The 18,024-nt window shown below is 41.3% G+C and overlaps 1 protein-coding gene across 2 annotated transcripts in view; it reads left to right on the forward strand.

The window, feature by feature from the left end:
• The window catches only part of SYDE2 (synapse defective Rho GTPase homolog 2), a 64,769-nt gene that overhangs the window by 16,080 nt on the left and 30,665 nt on the right, over positions 1–18,024 (forward strand). For both annotated transcript variants that reach the window (XM_029063740.2, XM_007664651.3), the window contains exon 3: positions 14,958–16,060. In XM_029063740.2, the coding sequence (XP_028919573.1) occupies positions 14,958–16,060 (1,103 nt within the window). The remainder of the gene's footprint in view (positions 1–14,957; positions 16,061–18,024) is intronic.

Below are 18,024 nucleotides of genomic sequence, written 5' to 3' on the forward strand. Positions count from 1 at the left end.
TAAGAAATATTCATTTAGTCTTATTGAAATGCCTCATACTGATATCTTAACAGATTGCGGGCTATATTTGCGAGTTAGTCCTGTGAGGCTTCAGGAATTTGCATGACTTCTCTGATAAAGCAAGCCCGGGAATACAGGTTTTATGAAACAATAAGTAACTGACTTAGTGAAATGTTTTCAATTATTTACAAGTCAGCTGATGCTGTTGATCTCTGCCCCAAAACTCTGCTTCAGTGGCTGCAGCAACTTTCCCAGATCTCTTCAAGGTGTGCCATAATATAGCATTATGTGAAATTCTGAATCTTTTCTCATTGAAAATCAATACTATGCATTAAAAATTATGTAACCATTCTTATCTACATATTTTATAGGGACAATTTTGATTCTTTGACCATTTTAGCTTCGGTGACTTTTAAAGATCATTTCTCTTGTGACTCATGTTTTCACTGTGCATTTTGGAACATTGTTCTGATGATATATCCATCTGGAGAGAATGCACGGTGATGGAGGAAGAAATAATTGTGTGCACCTCTGCAGTCTCATTTGAGGCATAAGTCCTATAATGCTAGTTTTCCTCCCCACTAGGTTCATCAAAAATAGACCCCCTAGCACAATAGAAGACTTTCTGATCTTTCAGGACTTTTGATCCTGGCATTATTTCTCATGATGTCATGAAAGGGCAGCAGTGTGGCCTAGTGGAAAGAGCATGAGCCTGGGGAGCCAGAAGAACTGCGTTCTAATCCCACCTCTGCCACTTGCCTGCCGTTCGACCCAGGGCAAGTCACTTCACTTCTCTGTGCCTCGTTACCTCATCTGTAAAATGGGGATGAAGACCGTGAGCCCCACGAGGGACAACCTGATTCCCTTGTGTGTGCCCCAGCGCTTAGAACAGTGCTCGGCACATAGTAAGCGCTTAACGAATACCAACATTATTACTATTATTATTATTGTTAAAACGAGAATTAAGACTGTGAGCCCCATGTGGGACATGGACTGTGTTCAACCTGAATTATCTTATATCAATCTATCAATCAGTAGTATTTATTGAGTGCTTACTTTGAGTAGAGCACTGTACTAAGTGTTTAGGAGAGCAAAATATAAAGTAGTGAGTAGCAAATAATAATAAAGATGGCATTAGTTTAGCGCTTACTATGTGCAAAGCACTGTTCTAAGCACTGGGGAGGATACAAGGTGATCAGGTTGTCCCACGTGGGGCTCACAGTCTTAATGCCCATTTTACAGATGAGGTAACTGAGGCAGACATAGTGTATTAATGGCTTGTCAAACATTTTGACAAGTACAGTAGTTTAGCTGAGATAACCCAACCATTTAAAAAATTATTTGATTTCAGTAAAATCCATCCCAGCAACTGGAATTCATTTTCCTTTTGCTTTTAAACTGTACACTTTCTTTAAGTGAATTGGAGCTCCTTATATGAAACAAAGTTTTAAGTTTTTCTTCTGTTCACCCAAGTGCTCCTTAGGGCATTAGCTTTGTCTTTGAAGTATTTTAGCTGGCAAGGAAGACCTCTTTCAAATCCAGGTTTGAAGCTGTAGTATTTTTGTAGAATGAAAGTCAGTCTTTTTTCTTTTTCTTTAATGGTGTTTGTTAAGCACTTATCATGTGCCAAACAGTGTACTAAGCACTGGGGTAGATTCAAGAAAATCAGATGGGACACAGTCCCTGACCCATATTATCATTATGTGGCTACTCATACTTTATATTTTGCTGCCAAGCACTTAGTAAAGTGCTCTGCACAAAGTAAGTGCTCAATAAATACTACTGGTTGATAGATGGATACAAGATAATTCAGGTTGAACACAGTCCATGTCCCATATAATAGTAATAATAATAATGGTATTCGTTAAGCGCTTACATATGCCAAGCACTCTTCTAAACACGTGGGGCTCACAGTCTTAAACCCCATTTTACAGATGAGGTGACTGAGCCACAGAGAAGTTGAGTGACTTGCCCAAAGTCACACAGCTGATAAGTGGTGGAGCCGGGATTAGAACCCATGACCTTCTGACTCCTAAGCCCGTGTGCTGTCCAGTAAGTCACGCTGCCATATAATAACACTAATTTCCCTATTCCACATAATAATACTAATTAATCGTGAAGGTATTTATTAAGCGCTTACTATGTGCCTAGCACTGTACTAAGTGCTGGGGTGGATACAAGCTAGTCAGGTTGAGCACACATTCTCAGTTCCCGTTTTCCAGGTGAGGTAACTGAGGCACAGAGATGTGAAGTGACTTGCCCAAGGCAACCCAGCAGTCAAGTGGCAGAGCTGGGATTAGAACCTATGACCTTCTGACTCCCAGGCTGGAGCTCTATCCACAGTGCCATGCTGCTTCTCCAGTTTAAATCGGAGCGGGGAGGAGGCGTCCATCCCCATTTAACAGATGAGGTACCTGAGGCTCAGAGAAGTTAAATGGTTTGCCCCCAGTCACACAACAGGACAGGTGGCGTAATGACACAGGCCTGGGAGTCAGAAGGATCTGGGTTCTAATTCCTGCTCTGCCTCTTGTCTGCTGTGTGACCTTGGACAAGTCACTTAACCTCTCTGTGCCTCCTCTGTTAACTCGCCTGTTAAATGGGGATTAAGACTGTGAGCCCCGTGTGGGACATAGACTGTGTTCAACATGATTAGCTTGTATTTTCCCCAGTGCTTAATACAGTGCCTGGCATGTAGTTAGTACTTAACAAGTACCATAAAAAACAATAACAGCCGCACTGGGGTTAGATCCCAGCGCCTCTGACTCCCAGCTCAGTGTTCTTTAAACTAGATCATGCTGCTTCCCACAGAGGGTAGGGTGAAAGGGTGAATTAAAAAAAAGAAATCTATCTTTCATGCAAATAGGCTAAGGAATTTGTTCCCTGATTATTGAGAAGCAAACATTCTAATATGCTGTATTGGTAACTCCAGATCTAGTTTCAGGGGAGAAAGGAAACGGATAAGTCACCATCTGAGCGCTTTTTTTTTCCACTGCCACACTTTTGTGGCATGGCTCAGTGGAAAGAGCACTGACTTGGGAGTTAGAGGCCATGGGTTCGAATCCCGGCTCTGCCACTTGGCAGCTTTGTGACTGTGGGCAAGTCATTTCACTTCTCTGTCTGTTACCTCATCTGTAAAATGGGGATTAAGACTGTGAGCTTCATGTGGGACAACCTGATTACCCTGTATACCCTAGCGCTTAGAACAGTGCTCTGCACATAGTAAGCGCTTAACAAATCCCAACATTATTATTATTCTTTGAGACTTTGAATTTACCAAACCTTTTCTTCTCGCATGTTGCTTGAAGTGAAGATTCAGAAAGGGACAATTGAACGTATCTGTGTATTTAATAATTTCTTTTTCCTGTCTGAGTTATTTTGGATCTGTCTTCCCCTTCAGATTGTAAACTCAGTGTGGACAGGGATCGTGTCTTCTGCTTCTATATTGTACTCTTTCAAGTGCTTTGTATACAGTAGATAAATGGTTTTATATTCATTTCTGAAGAACATACCATTAAAAATGTTTTTCTTTCATATGGGATTTCCACTAGTGCTGTGTGTTCATAGACATCACTACATTTCTATCTTCTGGAAATAGAGATGTGAGATTTCGTGTTTACCAAACCTTTTCTTCTTGCATGTTGCTTGAAGGGAAGATTCAGAAAGGGACAATTTTCAATTATCTTTGGTTTGTTTAGATGTGAAATAAATTCTTGAGCTCCTTCCAGGTGCTTCCCTCTCTTCCTATGTGTTGTTTACTTCACTTTCTTAATCTCAGTACTTGGTACTATTTTTCTGCCTTTCTTTACAAAAGAGATTATTAAAGAAAGCATAATTCCTAGTTTAGTTGCTACACTGCTGCCTCATTATTTTTTTTTTTTGCAGTGGTATTTAAGTGCTTACTATGTATCGGCACTGTACTACGTGCTGGGTAGATACAAACTAAACAGATTTGACCCAGTCCACATCCTGCATGGGGCTAACAATTTTAATCTTCATTTTGCAGATGAGTAACTGAGGCATAGTGAAGTGACTTGCTCAAGTTCCCTCCTCCACCTCACTTCTGGGGTGATTGGGTCTTGGGGATTGTCTTATTCACCTCACCCTCAGCTCATTCAATTGTATTTGAGTGCTTACTACGTGCAAAGCGCTGTACTCAGCTCCATAGAAGCAGCGTGGCTCATTGGAAAGAGATCGGGCTTGGCAGTCAGAGGTCATGGATTCTAATTCCGGCTCCACCGCTTGTCAACTGTGTGACTTTGGGCAAGTCACTTCACTGGGCCTCAGTTACCTCATCTGTAAAATGGGGATTAAGACTGTGAGCCCAACGTGGGACAACCTGATCACCTTGTATCTCCCCCGCTCCTCAGCGCTTAGAATAGTGCTTGGCACATAGTAAGTGCTTAACAAATACCGTGATTATTATTATTATTGTATGTATATACCTTCATTTTATCATCTATCTCCCCCTATAGACTGTAAGCTTCTTGTGGGCAGGGAATGTGTCTACCAACTCTGTTGTACCCTCCCAAATGCTTAGTACAGTGCTCTCCACACAGTAAGTGTTCAGTTAATGCCACTGACTGAGAGATGCTGCCCTTGGAGCAAACCCATTCAGTCATTGGTATTTATTGAGCACTTACTATGTGCAGAGCACTGTGCTAAGCACTTGGGAGAGAGCAACACAGCAAAATTAGCAGGCACGTTCCCTGCCTCTAATGGGGTGAGCTGATTTGAGTGCTTTAGAGCCACTGGGGAGGTGTTTCTGTTTAATGCGGAGATGGATGGGCTGCCAGTGTGATACGGAGCTCAAAGACCTCTGAGTGTACATCTGTATGCTCCGTCGGAGTCACAGCTCTGAACTGGACAGTGTCTGTTTGGCTCATCCCAAGTAAACTTAGCCAAAGTGATAAATTCTGCTGAAACGTTACTCCAGAAAGGCTTGATTTAGAGCACCACTGGCTTAGGGCACTCCATCACCTTACCCCCTCCTACCTCACCTCGCTACTCTCCTATTACAACCCAGCCCGCACACTTCGCTCCTCTAATGCTAACCTCCTCACTGGGCCTTTATCTTGCTTATCTCACCGCCAGCCCCTTGTCCACCTCCTGCCTTTGGCTTGAAACGCCTTCCCTCCTCATATCCGCCGGACAATTACTCTGCCCCCCTTCAAAGCCTATTGAAAAGGCCTCCAAAAGGTCTTCCTTGACTAAGCCCCTTTTTCCTCTTCTCCCACTCCCTTCTGCATCACCCTGACTTTCTCTGTTCTTCCCTCCTCCCAGGCCCACAGCACTTAGGTACACTTTTGAAGTTGATTTATATTAATGTCTGCCTCCCCACCCCGGGCTGTAAGCGCGTTGTGTGCAGGGAATGTCTGTTGCTGTATTGTACTCTCCCAAGCGCTTAGTACAGTGCTCTGCACACAAGTGCTCAATAAATACGTTTTAATGAATGAGAGCCAGCTACAGCTGAGAGCTAGGTATGCATGGGAAGAAAGAGTGAGCTCTATAGCTTTTGGTGGGCAGGCATCAGTTCTACCAAATTTGTTATAGCACTTAGTACAGTGCCTGGCACATAGTAAGCGCTTAACAGATACCATTATCATTCTTTCCCAAGCACTTAGTATAGTGCTATGCCCAAAGTAAGCTCTCAATAAATACCACTGATTGATTTATTATAGCCTCTTCATAAAATGGGGAGAGCTGGTAGCCTTGAAGCCAATCAGGTACAGTTTTTCCTTGACACTGAAGGAAATGGATTTTTGAGGAGTAGAGAATTGATGAATGCTGATTGGAAAAGCATGGCTTATAATTTGGTAAAGTGTGATCATTCTTCCAGGGCCTTTCTTGAGTTTCAAGTTCTTTTATTTTCTTTGCCTATCCTGTAGTGGAAGCCCAAGGTATTCAAGCAAAAGGAGGAAAGGAAGAAAAAAAATTGCCATGGATAATCCTTGAACAGTGGTTAAAGAATATTTGGCAGATAGTCATTTTTACTTTCATATCCAACTTTAGCATTGTCTATTTGGTGTAAACCATTTGTTCACAGTGTACAGATTTAAGTATACTTCCATTGATGTATATATTTAGAAAGCCATAACACTTAAAGCAGTTAAAAACAAACAAATCCTATAATCTATCCTAACAGTGAGATTATTTAAATATCTTTACTTTTCATTCAGTTTTGGCCCTAAATTTAAATATACATTCCTCATTAAGGATAACATTTGTCTTAATTTATGCCAATTCTGAGTATCAAAATGTATCAATATCTGTGCTATGTGAGTAGAAAAAAACCCCTTGTAAATAAAAAAAATAGATTTTTTTCTTTATCACATGAAGTTCATAGATTATTCTATAAGGCTTAAACTAAGTCTCCTGAGAGCTGAGACTTGTGGTGCCTCGTCTTAAAGCAGGTTTTGGATAAGTTAAATCCTTGAAAATAGCTCAAGAAAGGCTTGGGTACTTCATAGGTAATCTGTATTACCATACCAAAATACCATGTTCTTTGAGCGCTCAGAGTTAGACTGGCATAAGTATATCTGACATTCACCAAGAATGCACTTCTAAAAATTTTTATAATTTTTTCATGTGTGGTACAACTGAAATCATCTTCAGAATTAATTTATTGGTATTTTTGAAATCAGAATGTAGAGAAATGCTCAAAGAAATATATTGTATTTTAAATAGAATATTAGGAATGAAAGTCGCAGCATGGTGGAGAGTATAGTGTATCATTAACCGTGTATTTGAGTATTTACCATATATCAAATATATAAATATGAACTATATCAAATACATAAATAGCTACCTACAAGCTAGGTACAGATCACAGGCCTGAGAGTCAGAAGGACCTAGGTTCTAATCCCAGCTCTGCCTCTTGTCTGCCGTGTGACCTTAGGGAAGTCATTTCACTTCGGTGGGCCTCAGTTCCCTCATTTGTAAAATGGGGATTAAGACTGTGAGCCCCTATGAGACATGGACCACGTCCAACCTGATTAGTTTGTATCTACCCCACGGTCAGTACAGTGCCTGGCGCATCGTAAGCACTCAACAAATATCTTTTAAAAAGTCAGTGTTCAGTTTTTACAGGCACCGTTGAGCAAACCAGTTTTACAATAAGTAGCTTAGATGATCTCAATTAATGCCTTAAGAATTTAACCACATCATAGAGGGATTGTGGTTAATTTAATTAGGATTAAACCAATAAGAAGAAGAATACAGACTTCATTTGGGAAGTATGGTTGGAAGAAAAAGAATCCTGACCCTACAGCTTTTAGGACTGGATGCCTAACCTCGCCCATCTGCTATATGATGAGACCTGACTGGTTATGGAAGCTGCTGGCAGCATTCTGGCCTGTTTTGGGGGGGGATTTTTTTGTTGTTTTATGGTATTTGTTACGTCCTTCCAATGTGTCAGGCACTATACTAAGCATGGGGGTAGATACAAGCTACTCAAGTTGGATACAGTCCATGTCCCATAGGAGCTCACAGTCTTAATCCCCACTTTACAGATGAGGTAACTGAAACACAGAGAAGTGAAGTGACTTGCCCAAGGTCACACAGCGGACAAGTGGTGGAGTTGGGCTTAGAACCCAGGGCCACCTGATTTCCCAGCCTGTGCTAGGCCACGGTGCTTCTGTAGCCTGTTCTCTCCCAGAGCCCACCTTCTTAAAATCCACTTTCGTTCCACACTTAGCCCTTACTACATGAGGTGTTCATTTTCTCTTATTAAAGGTGAAATTTCCTTATATCTTATTTCATTATAGTGCAAACACAGTTTTACTTTACCAAGCGACCTTGGAAAAATAAAATAATGCTTAGTAAGCAATCAAATCACTGTAAACTTCCTTAAAGGTAAGTCTCCTTTTTTATGAAAGTTAAGGATAAAGGAAATTTTATGTTCAGTATATAGAAAAAGCGACTTTATTTGAACTAAGTTTTCATATAGAGCAGTTTTGAAGTGGAGTGCATCAGAGGGAGCAAATTGCACACCAGTCGAGTCTCCTTGCTTCGTGTACAGAACAAAAATAAAACACCCGTTCCAAATCCCAAAAAACAATATTTAGGTAACCATTCTTCCTGTCATCATTCCCTATTTCAAAAATATACAGCAGTCATGAGTAGAAGATACCCCATTTCCAAAATATTTAAAGACATTTCCTTACTAGGCCGGCCAAGAAGCAGGTTATCCAGGACAACTTGTTTTCTCAAACAATATTTTAGGAAACTGTTCTGGAAATAGGCAGTTGAGAAAGCAAGCATGCATTTTAGAGATATATTTAATCAGATTGTGTGAGAGGAACATTGTGTAAAATTTTTTAAAGCTTTTTAGTCCTTCAGTTCACCAAATGGCATATATCTTTGAACCCCCATTCAGGCTTTATCGGCACATCATTTGAATCTTGATTCGCATGGTGTTGGGACTTTTACATTCTCTGCTAGCAACATCATTTTAACCATTCAGTGCTGACCGAAGCACAAGTTGCAAACCCAGAAGTCAGAATGTTAAACTGACCTCTTGGTTTTAGTGAAATGGAGGAAGTTAAGTATGTTGGCTAACTTTTTTCAAACCTGTGCCAGAGATTGTTGACAGAAAAGGAAGATTAATGTTAGCAGACTACAGCGTAGCCCTGATTGCTAGAGAATGCTTCAAGCCAACCCCAGCCCACCAGTGGGATTGTGCTGTGATCTGCTGTATAAGGGAACGCTTTGTCCAATTTTATCAAGCACCACATTTCTTATTAACCGCTTGCCAGCAAAGCACGACAGGCATGCTCAAAATAATCCTTTCCCTGTAAGGAAACTACTTCTACTTCAATGGGGGTACATGAAGTAGGGAAAATAAGGAAACTTGTTTCACTGGAAAAGAGTTCATATCTTATTATCTAGTGGAAGAAATTGTTGAAGCCTTTTTCACAATTTCTAACTTTATCTCAGAAAATTAGGAATGAAACTTGTTGGCTGGATTAGATAATAATGTAGGGGTGTGGAAAGAGTTTTTTGTCCCAAAAAAAGGTTGTACAAGTTATAGAAAGAATAGTGCTCTTCACACAGTAAGCGTTCAGTAAATACGATTGAATGAACATTTTAATTTTCAAAATTGAATCATTAATGAAATGCCTAAAAGGCACTGTATTTTTCTTTTAAGTCATGGAAAAATTACCTAGGAATAAAAGTTATTGACCATCTCTTCATGTGCTGGTTTTCAGGGTTCTCAGCCTGTCCTATTTCCACTTTCCTCTCTCACTCTTTCTTCCTTCCTTTCCTTCAGTCAGCGTGTTTGAGTGCCTTAAAGCTACTGGTAAGGAGTCGGTTGGGGTGCTCAATAAATACCATTACTGCTGCTATTAAAATTTCTGCTGCGGGTACCAGCTAAAAAACATAACAATAAACAACCTAGGTTTAATTTTACCTTTTAGACCTGGGACATTGTACCTTGCCCTTTATTTTCTGGGCAATGTGTAGTTTATCTCTAGGGGGTTGAAATTAAGTGAAACATTTGGACTAATTCAGTAAGAATAGTACAATCTCAGATGAAATGTGGCTTTGACTTCGGGAAATGGAAGCAGTGTTTGACTTTTTCGCCTTCTAGAGTAACCTATTCTGTTGAGCGAAGGGCACTATTTTATATTCTAAGATGTTTGCCTCACTGTGGGGAGGGAATGTGTCTGTTGTTCTATTGTAATAATAATAATGATGGTATTTGTTAAACACTTACTAGGTGCTAAGCACTGTTCTAGTGCTGAGATACGTACAAGTTCACTCTCTCAAGCACTTAGTACAGTGTTCTGCGCACAGTAAGCACTCATTAAGTACGATTGAATGGAATTTTGAGTATTTGCTGCTGAGGAGGAGGAGTGCATATATGCTAAGGGAGAACAAACTGATGATTCATAATGATGAAATCCTTTAATCAATCAATCAACTGTATTTATTGAGCACAGTACAGAGTACACGTTAACAGAGTTGATAGACACATTCCCTGCTCACAACGAGCTTACAGTCTAGAGGGGGAGACAGATATTAATATCAGTAAATAAATTACAGATATGTAAAGTGCTGTGGGGCTGAAGCGGGGGTGCAAATTCAAATGCAAGGGTGACACAGAAGGGAGTGGGAGAAGAGGAAATGAGGGCTTAATCGGGGAAGGCCTCTTGGAAGAGACGTGCTTTTACTATGACTTGGAAAGGTGGGGAGAGCGAGCATCTGTCTGATATTAAGAGGGAGGGAGCTCCATGCCATATGCAGGATGTGGGCAACAGGTTTGGGGCGAGATAGTTGATTCAGATTGACACAGTAAGCAGATTCAAGCTGAGTTTTTGCTGTTGTGATTCAAATAACCCCTTGAATGCATTCCCTCATGCATCATAGAGTAAAGAGCTCTTAATTGTGATTCAAAAACATGAATACAACTGTTTGCTGGCTTTTACTTTCTTTCCAGAAATCTCAATCAGTGGTATTTATTAAGTGCTTACTGTGTGCAGAGCACTGTATTTAACACTTGGGAAAGTACAATAGAGTTGGGAGATTTGGTCTCTTTTTTTATGGTATTTGTTAAGCACTTTGTGCCAGGCACTGTACTAAGCACAGGAGTAGATACAAACTCATCATATTGGAAACTAATTAGATTACGAGCTAATCAGATCAGTTCATGTCCCTCGTGGGACTCACAGTCTTAATCCCTACTTTACAGATGAGGTAACTGAGGCACAGAGCATGGTTCAGTGGAAAGAGCCCGGTCTTAGGAGTCAGAGGTCCTGGGTTCTAATCTGGACTCTACCACCTGTCAGCTGGTTGACTTTGGGCAAGTCACTTAACTTCTTGGTGCCTCAGTGACCTCATCTGGAAAATGGGGATGAAGACTGGGATCCTCACAGGAGACAGCTTGACTACCCTACAGTGCTCAGCACATAGTAAGCGCTTAAGAAATATCAACATTATTATCGTTATTATTATTAAGTGACTTACCCAAGTTCATACAGCAGACAAGCTGTGGAGCTGGGATTAGAACCCTGGTCCTTCTGACTCCCAGGCCCGTGCCCTATCCATCAGGCCACACTGCTTCTTTGCCCTCTGCCCTGGTGCTAAATGTACATTACCAGCCAAAAAGGCAGTTAAATTGTTTCCAGGTGGAAGAAGGATAAAAGAAGCAACTCCCAAAGAATAATTGAACATCAGTATTTATCGAGCTTCTACTGAGACCAAAGCAGTGTACTAACCTCTTGGGAGAGTAAAACAGAAGCAAAATACATACTCTTTGTCCTCAAGGAGTTAACAATCTAAAAGGCAATAGATGAACAAAAAGCATTTATAAGTAGCAGGGTAGGAGGAAGATCAAAGCAATAGCAGGAAAGAAATACAATTATATCAGCTGAATAAATATTTAAAAAAATGTTAGTACATGCTAAGGAGAGGGATAAAATACAGGGATAAAATAGCCAGGGAAAGTGTCTACCAACTCTATTGATTTGTAGTCTCCCAAGCACTCAGTACAGTGCTCTGTACACAGTATGTGGTCAGTAAACACCACTGCTTGTAAGCCCGTCAAAGGGCAGGGACTGTCTCTATCTGTTACCGATTTGTACATTCCAAACGCTTAGTCCAGTGCTCTGCACAAAGTAAGTGTTCAATAAATACTATTGAATGAATGAATGCTTAGTTGTTGGGTCACCTTGAGAACCACTTAGAAACCACTCTTACAGACCAATGTGTAGAAACCATATTGTCTTTCCCTCAGAAAATTGTGTTTTTCTAAGTGCTCATTGATTCTGAACTTTTTTCTAGATTCAGTTTTCCAGAAAGAAAGGGAGAGTCATATCTATAATTCAGGATTACCGCTGAGAAGCAGCGTAGCTTAGTGGTTAGACCTCGGGCCGGGGAGTCGGAGCTGGGTTCTAATTCCGAGTGCTGTTTGTCTGTTGTATGACTTTGGGCAAGTCACTTAACTTCTCTGTGCCTGTTACCTTATCTGTAAAATGAGGATTGATATGTGAATCCCAAGTAGGACATGAAATGTGCCCACTGTCATTAGCCTGTATCTACCCCAGGGCTTATTACAGTGATTAGTGTACCCGTGATAAGCACTTTACGAATACCATCACAAAACCCCCAAAACCCAGAAGGACTCTGAAACTGTTCTTCTAAGTGGGAGCTGACATTGGCTTGGTGATCATCAATCTTTTACTACAATGGCCATTTGGTGTGATGCTAACCACTCTTGTCAGGAGTTCACAAGTTCCCCTCAGAATTCTTTCTGAACTTCAGTGGAGCTGTCATCTGGTCACAATGATTTGTTTACATCTAGTGTATTAATTAGGTCTTAAAAGCCCTTTGCGGTTTCCATAATTTGAATCAATTCCTTCTGCTTCCAAGAAACAATTTGAATGTGTGGATTTCTCTCAACATCTTGAGAAAAGACAGAAACAGTTCATTGAACCTAGAGGTTATCATCTCTTTCCCTGTGATCACCAACTGGCCCCCTTGGCTCCCTAGCCAGCTTCCCATTTTTGCTAGGTATGGAGCTCTAGCATTCATTGCAAGATGACATTTCAACCCTTTGGCTTTTTGCTTTGATCCTTTTTGCATCAGAACTTCCACTCTTTTTGGGTTTTCCTGTACTCCCTAAGATGAGTTTTCCCCTTTTTTGAAAGGTAGGGCCCTTTTTTCCTTTGACTTACTGTATTTTGCCAGTTGGCCATGCAGGATTTCCATTTGGTCACTTGTTGGTTTTTTTTGTTGTTGTGTTGAAGTAGTGTGATGTGGGAAAAGGACGAGGGGCTGGTTGTCAGAGGACCTGGGTTCTTATCCCGTTCTTCCTTTCTCTTGTGTGACCTTGGGCAAGTCGCTTCACTCCTCTGGGCCTCAGTTACCTCATCTGTGAAATGGGGATTAAAACTGTGATTCCTGTGGGACAAGGACTTTGTACAACTCTATTATCTTGTATCTTATCCCAGTGTTTAGTACAGTGCCTGCCACACGGTAAGTGCTTAACAAATACCAATAAAAAAACACATTTTACCCATGTCTCATGGTGATTTTAACTGTCTCCGGCATCTAGGTCTTTACTCCTTTTTTTTAGCTACTACTTTTAGTTTGTTTCTAAATAAGGTCCGTACCTCTTCATAGTTCCCGTTTCTAAAATTTCCTATCCTTCCTTGCCTTGGCTTTTTTGGGTTCATCCTCCAAAGCCAGAATGTTAAATGCAGTCAGATCGTGGTTACTGTGGAAGAGTGACACTCCCACGTAAGCTTCCTGTCTCTGGTTGTCACTATCCAGAATTTAACCCAGCTTATTGTCTCTCTTTCTGGGTACTCTGACAGATTGTTCCGAAGACCTCAATTCCACTTTTCATTTTGATGAGATCTTCCGCACATCTGTGAGAGGATAATTATTACTGGCTACCCTAATTTCTCAGCTCCCCAGTCACATCTTGCCACATCTTGCTACATCAGAGAAGCAGCATGGCTCAGTGGAAAGAGCCTGGGCCTTGGAGTCAGAGTTCATGGGTTCGAATGCCAGCTCGGCCACTTGTCAGCTGTGTGACTATGGGCAAGTCACTTAACTTCTCTGTGCCTCAGTTACCTCATCTGTAAAATGGGGATTAAGACTGGGAGCCCCATGTGGGACAACCTGATTCCCCTGTGTCTACCCCAGCGCTTAGAACAGTGCTCTGCACATAGTAAGCGCTTAACAAATACCAACATTATTATCATTATTATCTTCTATACTGTGAGCTCCTTGCAGGCAGGGAATGTGTCTACCCACTTCGTTATATTGTACTCTCCAAGTGCTTAGTACAGTGCTTTACACACAGTTAGAGCTGTTTGATTAGTTTTCTCATATAGCTAAATTAGTTACCTCCTCCACCATTCAACACTCCCTATTGGCAACATAGCCCTTTTGAGCATCTAAACATATATTTTTCTGTTGCTTAAGTCACCCTGATTTATCTGCTTACCCATTTTCCCATTCTTTTATTCTTCCTATTTGTAATTATTCTGTGTCTGTCTTCCTCGCTTTCATTGTAAACCCTGGACGAGGATGTCTTACCATGTGGTTGTCCTCTCCCAAGGACTCAGTAAAGTGCTCTGCACTCAGTAGACAATAAATACTGTTTGAAAGATTATGCGAAGTTGCTAGCTATCAGGTTATAAATCTAAAGTGTTTTCTGGTTTTGTTTTGTAGTGTTTGGTAACTATATTACATATTTACTGTAGTCAGTAGGTACCTCAGGTTCTTCACAGTACCTTTTTTTATGGTATTTGTTAAATACTTGCAATGTGCCAGGCACGATACTAACAGTTGGGGTACAAACGAGCTAGTAAGTGTGGACACTGTCCATGTCCCACATAGGGCTCACAGTCTCAATTCTCATTTTACAGATGAGATATCTGAGGCAAAGAGAAGTGAAGTGACTTGTCCAAGGTCACTCAGCAGACAAATGGGCTGGGAACCTGTCTGCTAATTCTACAGTGCTCTGTACATAGTAAGTGCTCAATAATACTTATTGATTGATTGAAATGGTGGACCTGGGATTAGGACCCATAACCTTCTGACTCCCAGGCTTGTGCTTCTTCCACTAGGCCTCACTCTTCTCTCTCCTACTTAGACTTTGAACTGCATGTGGGACAAGGACTGAATCCAACCAGATTTGCTTGTATCCACCGCAGTGCTTAGTACAGTACCTGGCACATAGTAAGCGCTTAACAAATACCACAGGCCTTTGTTCTTGTTTGGGGTCTGCTCTTCTGGTCTACCTTCCCCCTCCCCTCTTGTGTTTTGTCCATCCTGTTCCCCACCTCACCATTCCCCTATCTCTGCTCTTCTGTGGCTATGGAATCCTTTCTTTCTGCTGCTCCTGGCTAGGGCTACTTTCAATGTCAAAAGGAGAGTGGATGAAGGTATTAAAATGGAAATGGAGCCTTGCAACTTGCTAATTTTTCTTGTTTTCGTTTTTCAAGGTCCTGGAATTTTAGCTATTGCCAATAAAACCGACTCAGGAGGATCGCAGCCATCTCCTCTGAGCCCTAATCCTGCGAAAAAAGGTGGTTCGATCAATTGGTCTTTTCCAGATAAAATCAAATCTCCCAGAACTGTGAGAAAACTTTCCATGCGAATGAAAAAATTACCAGACCTCAGCAGAAAGCTAAGTGTCAAAGGGATCTCAAGCCATATTAACGGTTCCGACCACTCTTCTTCCTCCGCGTCTAAGGGTAACTGTCCGGATGCAGGCCACACGGCCCCAGTGCCTTCTAGAAATGCAACCACGGCCACTAAAAGGAACATTATCAGTCTTTATCATCTTGACAGCAGTGTGTCTTCTCAGCACAGCTATAAAAAGAAAAATTCGGGGAGTTCTAAACCTTCCTGCAGGGGAGGTTACCTCAGCGATGGGGATTCTCCCGAGCTTCTAACTAAATCGGCTAAGCACACCACTGAACACAAGTTTGGGAAAGGAAAGGAAGCCCTGCCAAACTGTACCAAACCCGAAATAGACATCGACGCTTTCAGGCATTACAGCTTTTCTGATCAACCCAGGTGCTCGCAGTACATATCTGGGCTCATGAGTGTGCATTTTTATGGAGCTGAGGACTTGAAACCGCCTCGGATGGATTCCAAAGACGTGTTTTGTGCAATTCAGGTAGACTCGGTAAACAAAGCAAGGACTGCTTTGCTCACCTGTAGGACCACCTTTTTAGACATGGATCACACCTTCAACATAGAAATCGAAAACGCGCAGCATTTGAAGTTAGTGGTCTTCAGCTGGGAATCCACTCCGAGGAAGAATCGTGTGTGCTGTCATGGGACGGTTGTTCTTCCCACTCTGTTCCGAGTGACCAAGACCCATCAGTTGGCTGTCAAACTCGAACCCAGAGGCCTAATTTATGTGAAAGTGACTCTTATGGAACAGTGGGAGAATTCTCTTCAGGGGCTGGATGCAAATCGAGAGCCGGTCATATTCGGGGTAGAGGCTCGCAAAGTGGTGGAGAAGGAGAACGTAGGGTTGATGGTGCCACTGTTGATTCGGAAGTGTATTGTGGAGATTGAAAAAAGAGGCTGTCAGGTACTGTTCTATTTTTTTGTGGGTCTGTGCGCTTTTTTGAATGCTGTACTTTGAAAACGAGGCAGCCCCGTTTTTCTGCGTGTTTTTGATATATGTCTGTTGAACTTTTAGGGCCCGATGGGAAGCAGCATGGCTTAGTGTATAGGGCACGGACCTGGTAGGCAGAAGGGCCTGGGTTCTAATGCCTGCCCTGCCACATGTCTACTCTGTGACCTAGGGCAAGCCACTTCACTTTTCTGGGAATCAGTGACCTCATCTGTAAAATGGGTATTAAGAATATGTCCAGACTGATATGGTATTAAGAATATGGGTATTAAGAATATGTCCAGACTGATAAAGACTGATATGGGTATTAAGAATATGTTATTAAGATTAACTTGTATCTTCTCCAGTGCTGAGAACAGTGCTTGGCACATAGTAAGCACTTAAGTACTTATTATTAGCAATAATAATAATGTAATAAAATAATAAAAGGGGGAAAGCATGTAGTTTGGTGCCCTCCCAAGAGTTTAGTACAGTGCTAGGAATTCAGTAAATGCCTTTGAATGAGTGGATGGGTGAGTGGATAAGGGAGTGAGTGAGTGAGGAGTCAATAAGAGTTAGCCATCTCAATATCTAAGTTTATTCCCCCAAAGAACTAAGATCCAGCTTAGACTGTGAGCCCCATGTGGGACAGGGACTGTGTCCAACCGTATTAACTTGTATCTAGTCCAGTGCTTACAACAGTGCTTGACACACAGTAAGTGCTTAACAAATACCAATACATGAATAATAAAATTCAATAGGCACATTCCTCCCCTTGGTTTTCTCCCTTGTTTTTTTTGTTCCAATATTACCTGTTGTAAAAAGCTTGTTTTGGTCAGCAATTAGACAGGAAGTTATGTGATACTCCTAAATACTGTCTTGTGAAGCCAGTCCTGCCCCTCAGTGATTGATGACCTCCATTTTAATAGTAGTGATGATATTTACTAAATTATTATTAAATTTACATCTCTTAAACCCTGTGCTAAACCTTGGGGTGGATGCAAGATAATCAGCTTGGACACAGTTCTCATCCCAAATTTTCCCACAGTCCAAGAGGAAAGGAGAAGAGATACTTTATTCCCATTTTATAAATGAGGAAAGTCAGGCACAGAGAAGTGAAGTGATTTGCCCCAGATCATTAGCGCATAAGTGGCAAAGCTGGGACTAAAACCCAGATCTCCTGATTCCCAGGCCCATGGTCTTTCCACTAAACCAAACTGCCTTTTGTGGTATTCCAATGAAAAGCAGAATTGGGTAGGCAAGTGGAATAGCATCCTGGTTCTCTTTCCTGGGATTACTGTTCCTATCTCTCTATACTGGACAGGGAATGTGTCTTCCAACTCTGTTATATTGTACTCTCCCAAGTGTTAAGTACAGTGGTCTGCACACAGCGCTCAGTGAATACCACCGATCAATTAATACTGAAAATTACCCTAATGAAGAAAATACCATATTCCCCCTAACACTTAGATCAGTAAGCGCTGAGTAAAGACTATTTATTGATATTACCCATTCTTCCTTTCCTCATCCTTGCCAGTCAAATTGTAGATTGTTTCTGAAAGCATTGGAAAGAGGATGATGAGCAAGATGCTTAATTGTATGATAATAAGGAGTTACAGATCAGTGCTATGAACGTCCCAAGAAACACAACAAGACTATTACCTGATCTTTACTTAATGCTATAGGTTAAAAAATTTTTGGAAAGCCATCGAGTATTGGCGGTCAGATGTATTTCTGTTGTATCTCAAAACTTCACCATATATCATGGTTGAGTCAAAGGGAAAATTAAATCAGAAGTCACTGCCAAATGCATGTCTGCACAAATCTTCTACTTCAGCATAAATGTGAAAGAATTCCAACCAGGGCATACAGAGTTTAACACTGAATTTGTTCTGTATTTTCCCCCTTCATTAACACTTGCGCATTCAGTGTATGAAATG

The sequence above is a fragment of the Ornithorhynchus anatinus genome, chromosome 4 (genome assembly GCF_004115215.2).
Source record: "Ornithorhynchus anatinus isolate Pmale09 chromosome 4, mOrnAna1.pri.v4, whole genome shotgun sequence".
NCBI classification, from domain to species: domain Eukaryota; kingdom Metazoa; phylum Chordata; class Mammalia; order Monotremata; family Ornithorhynchidae; genus Ornithorhynchus; species Ornithorhynchus anatinus.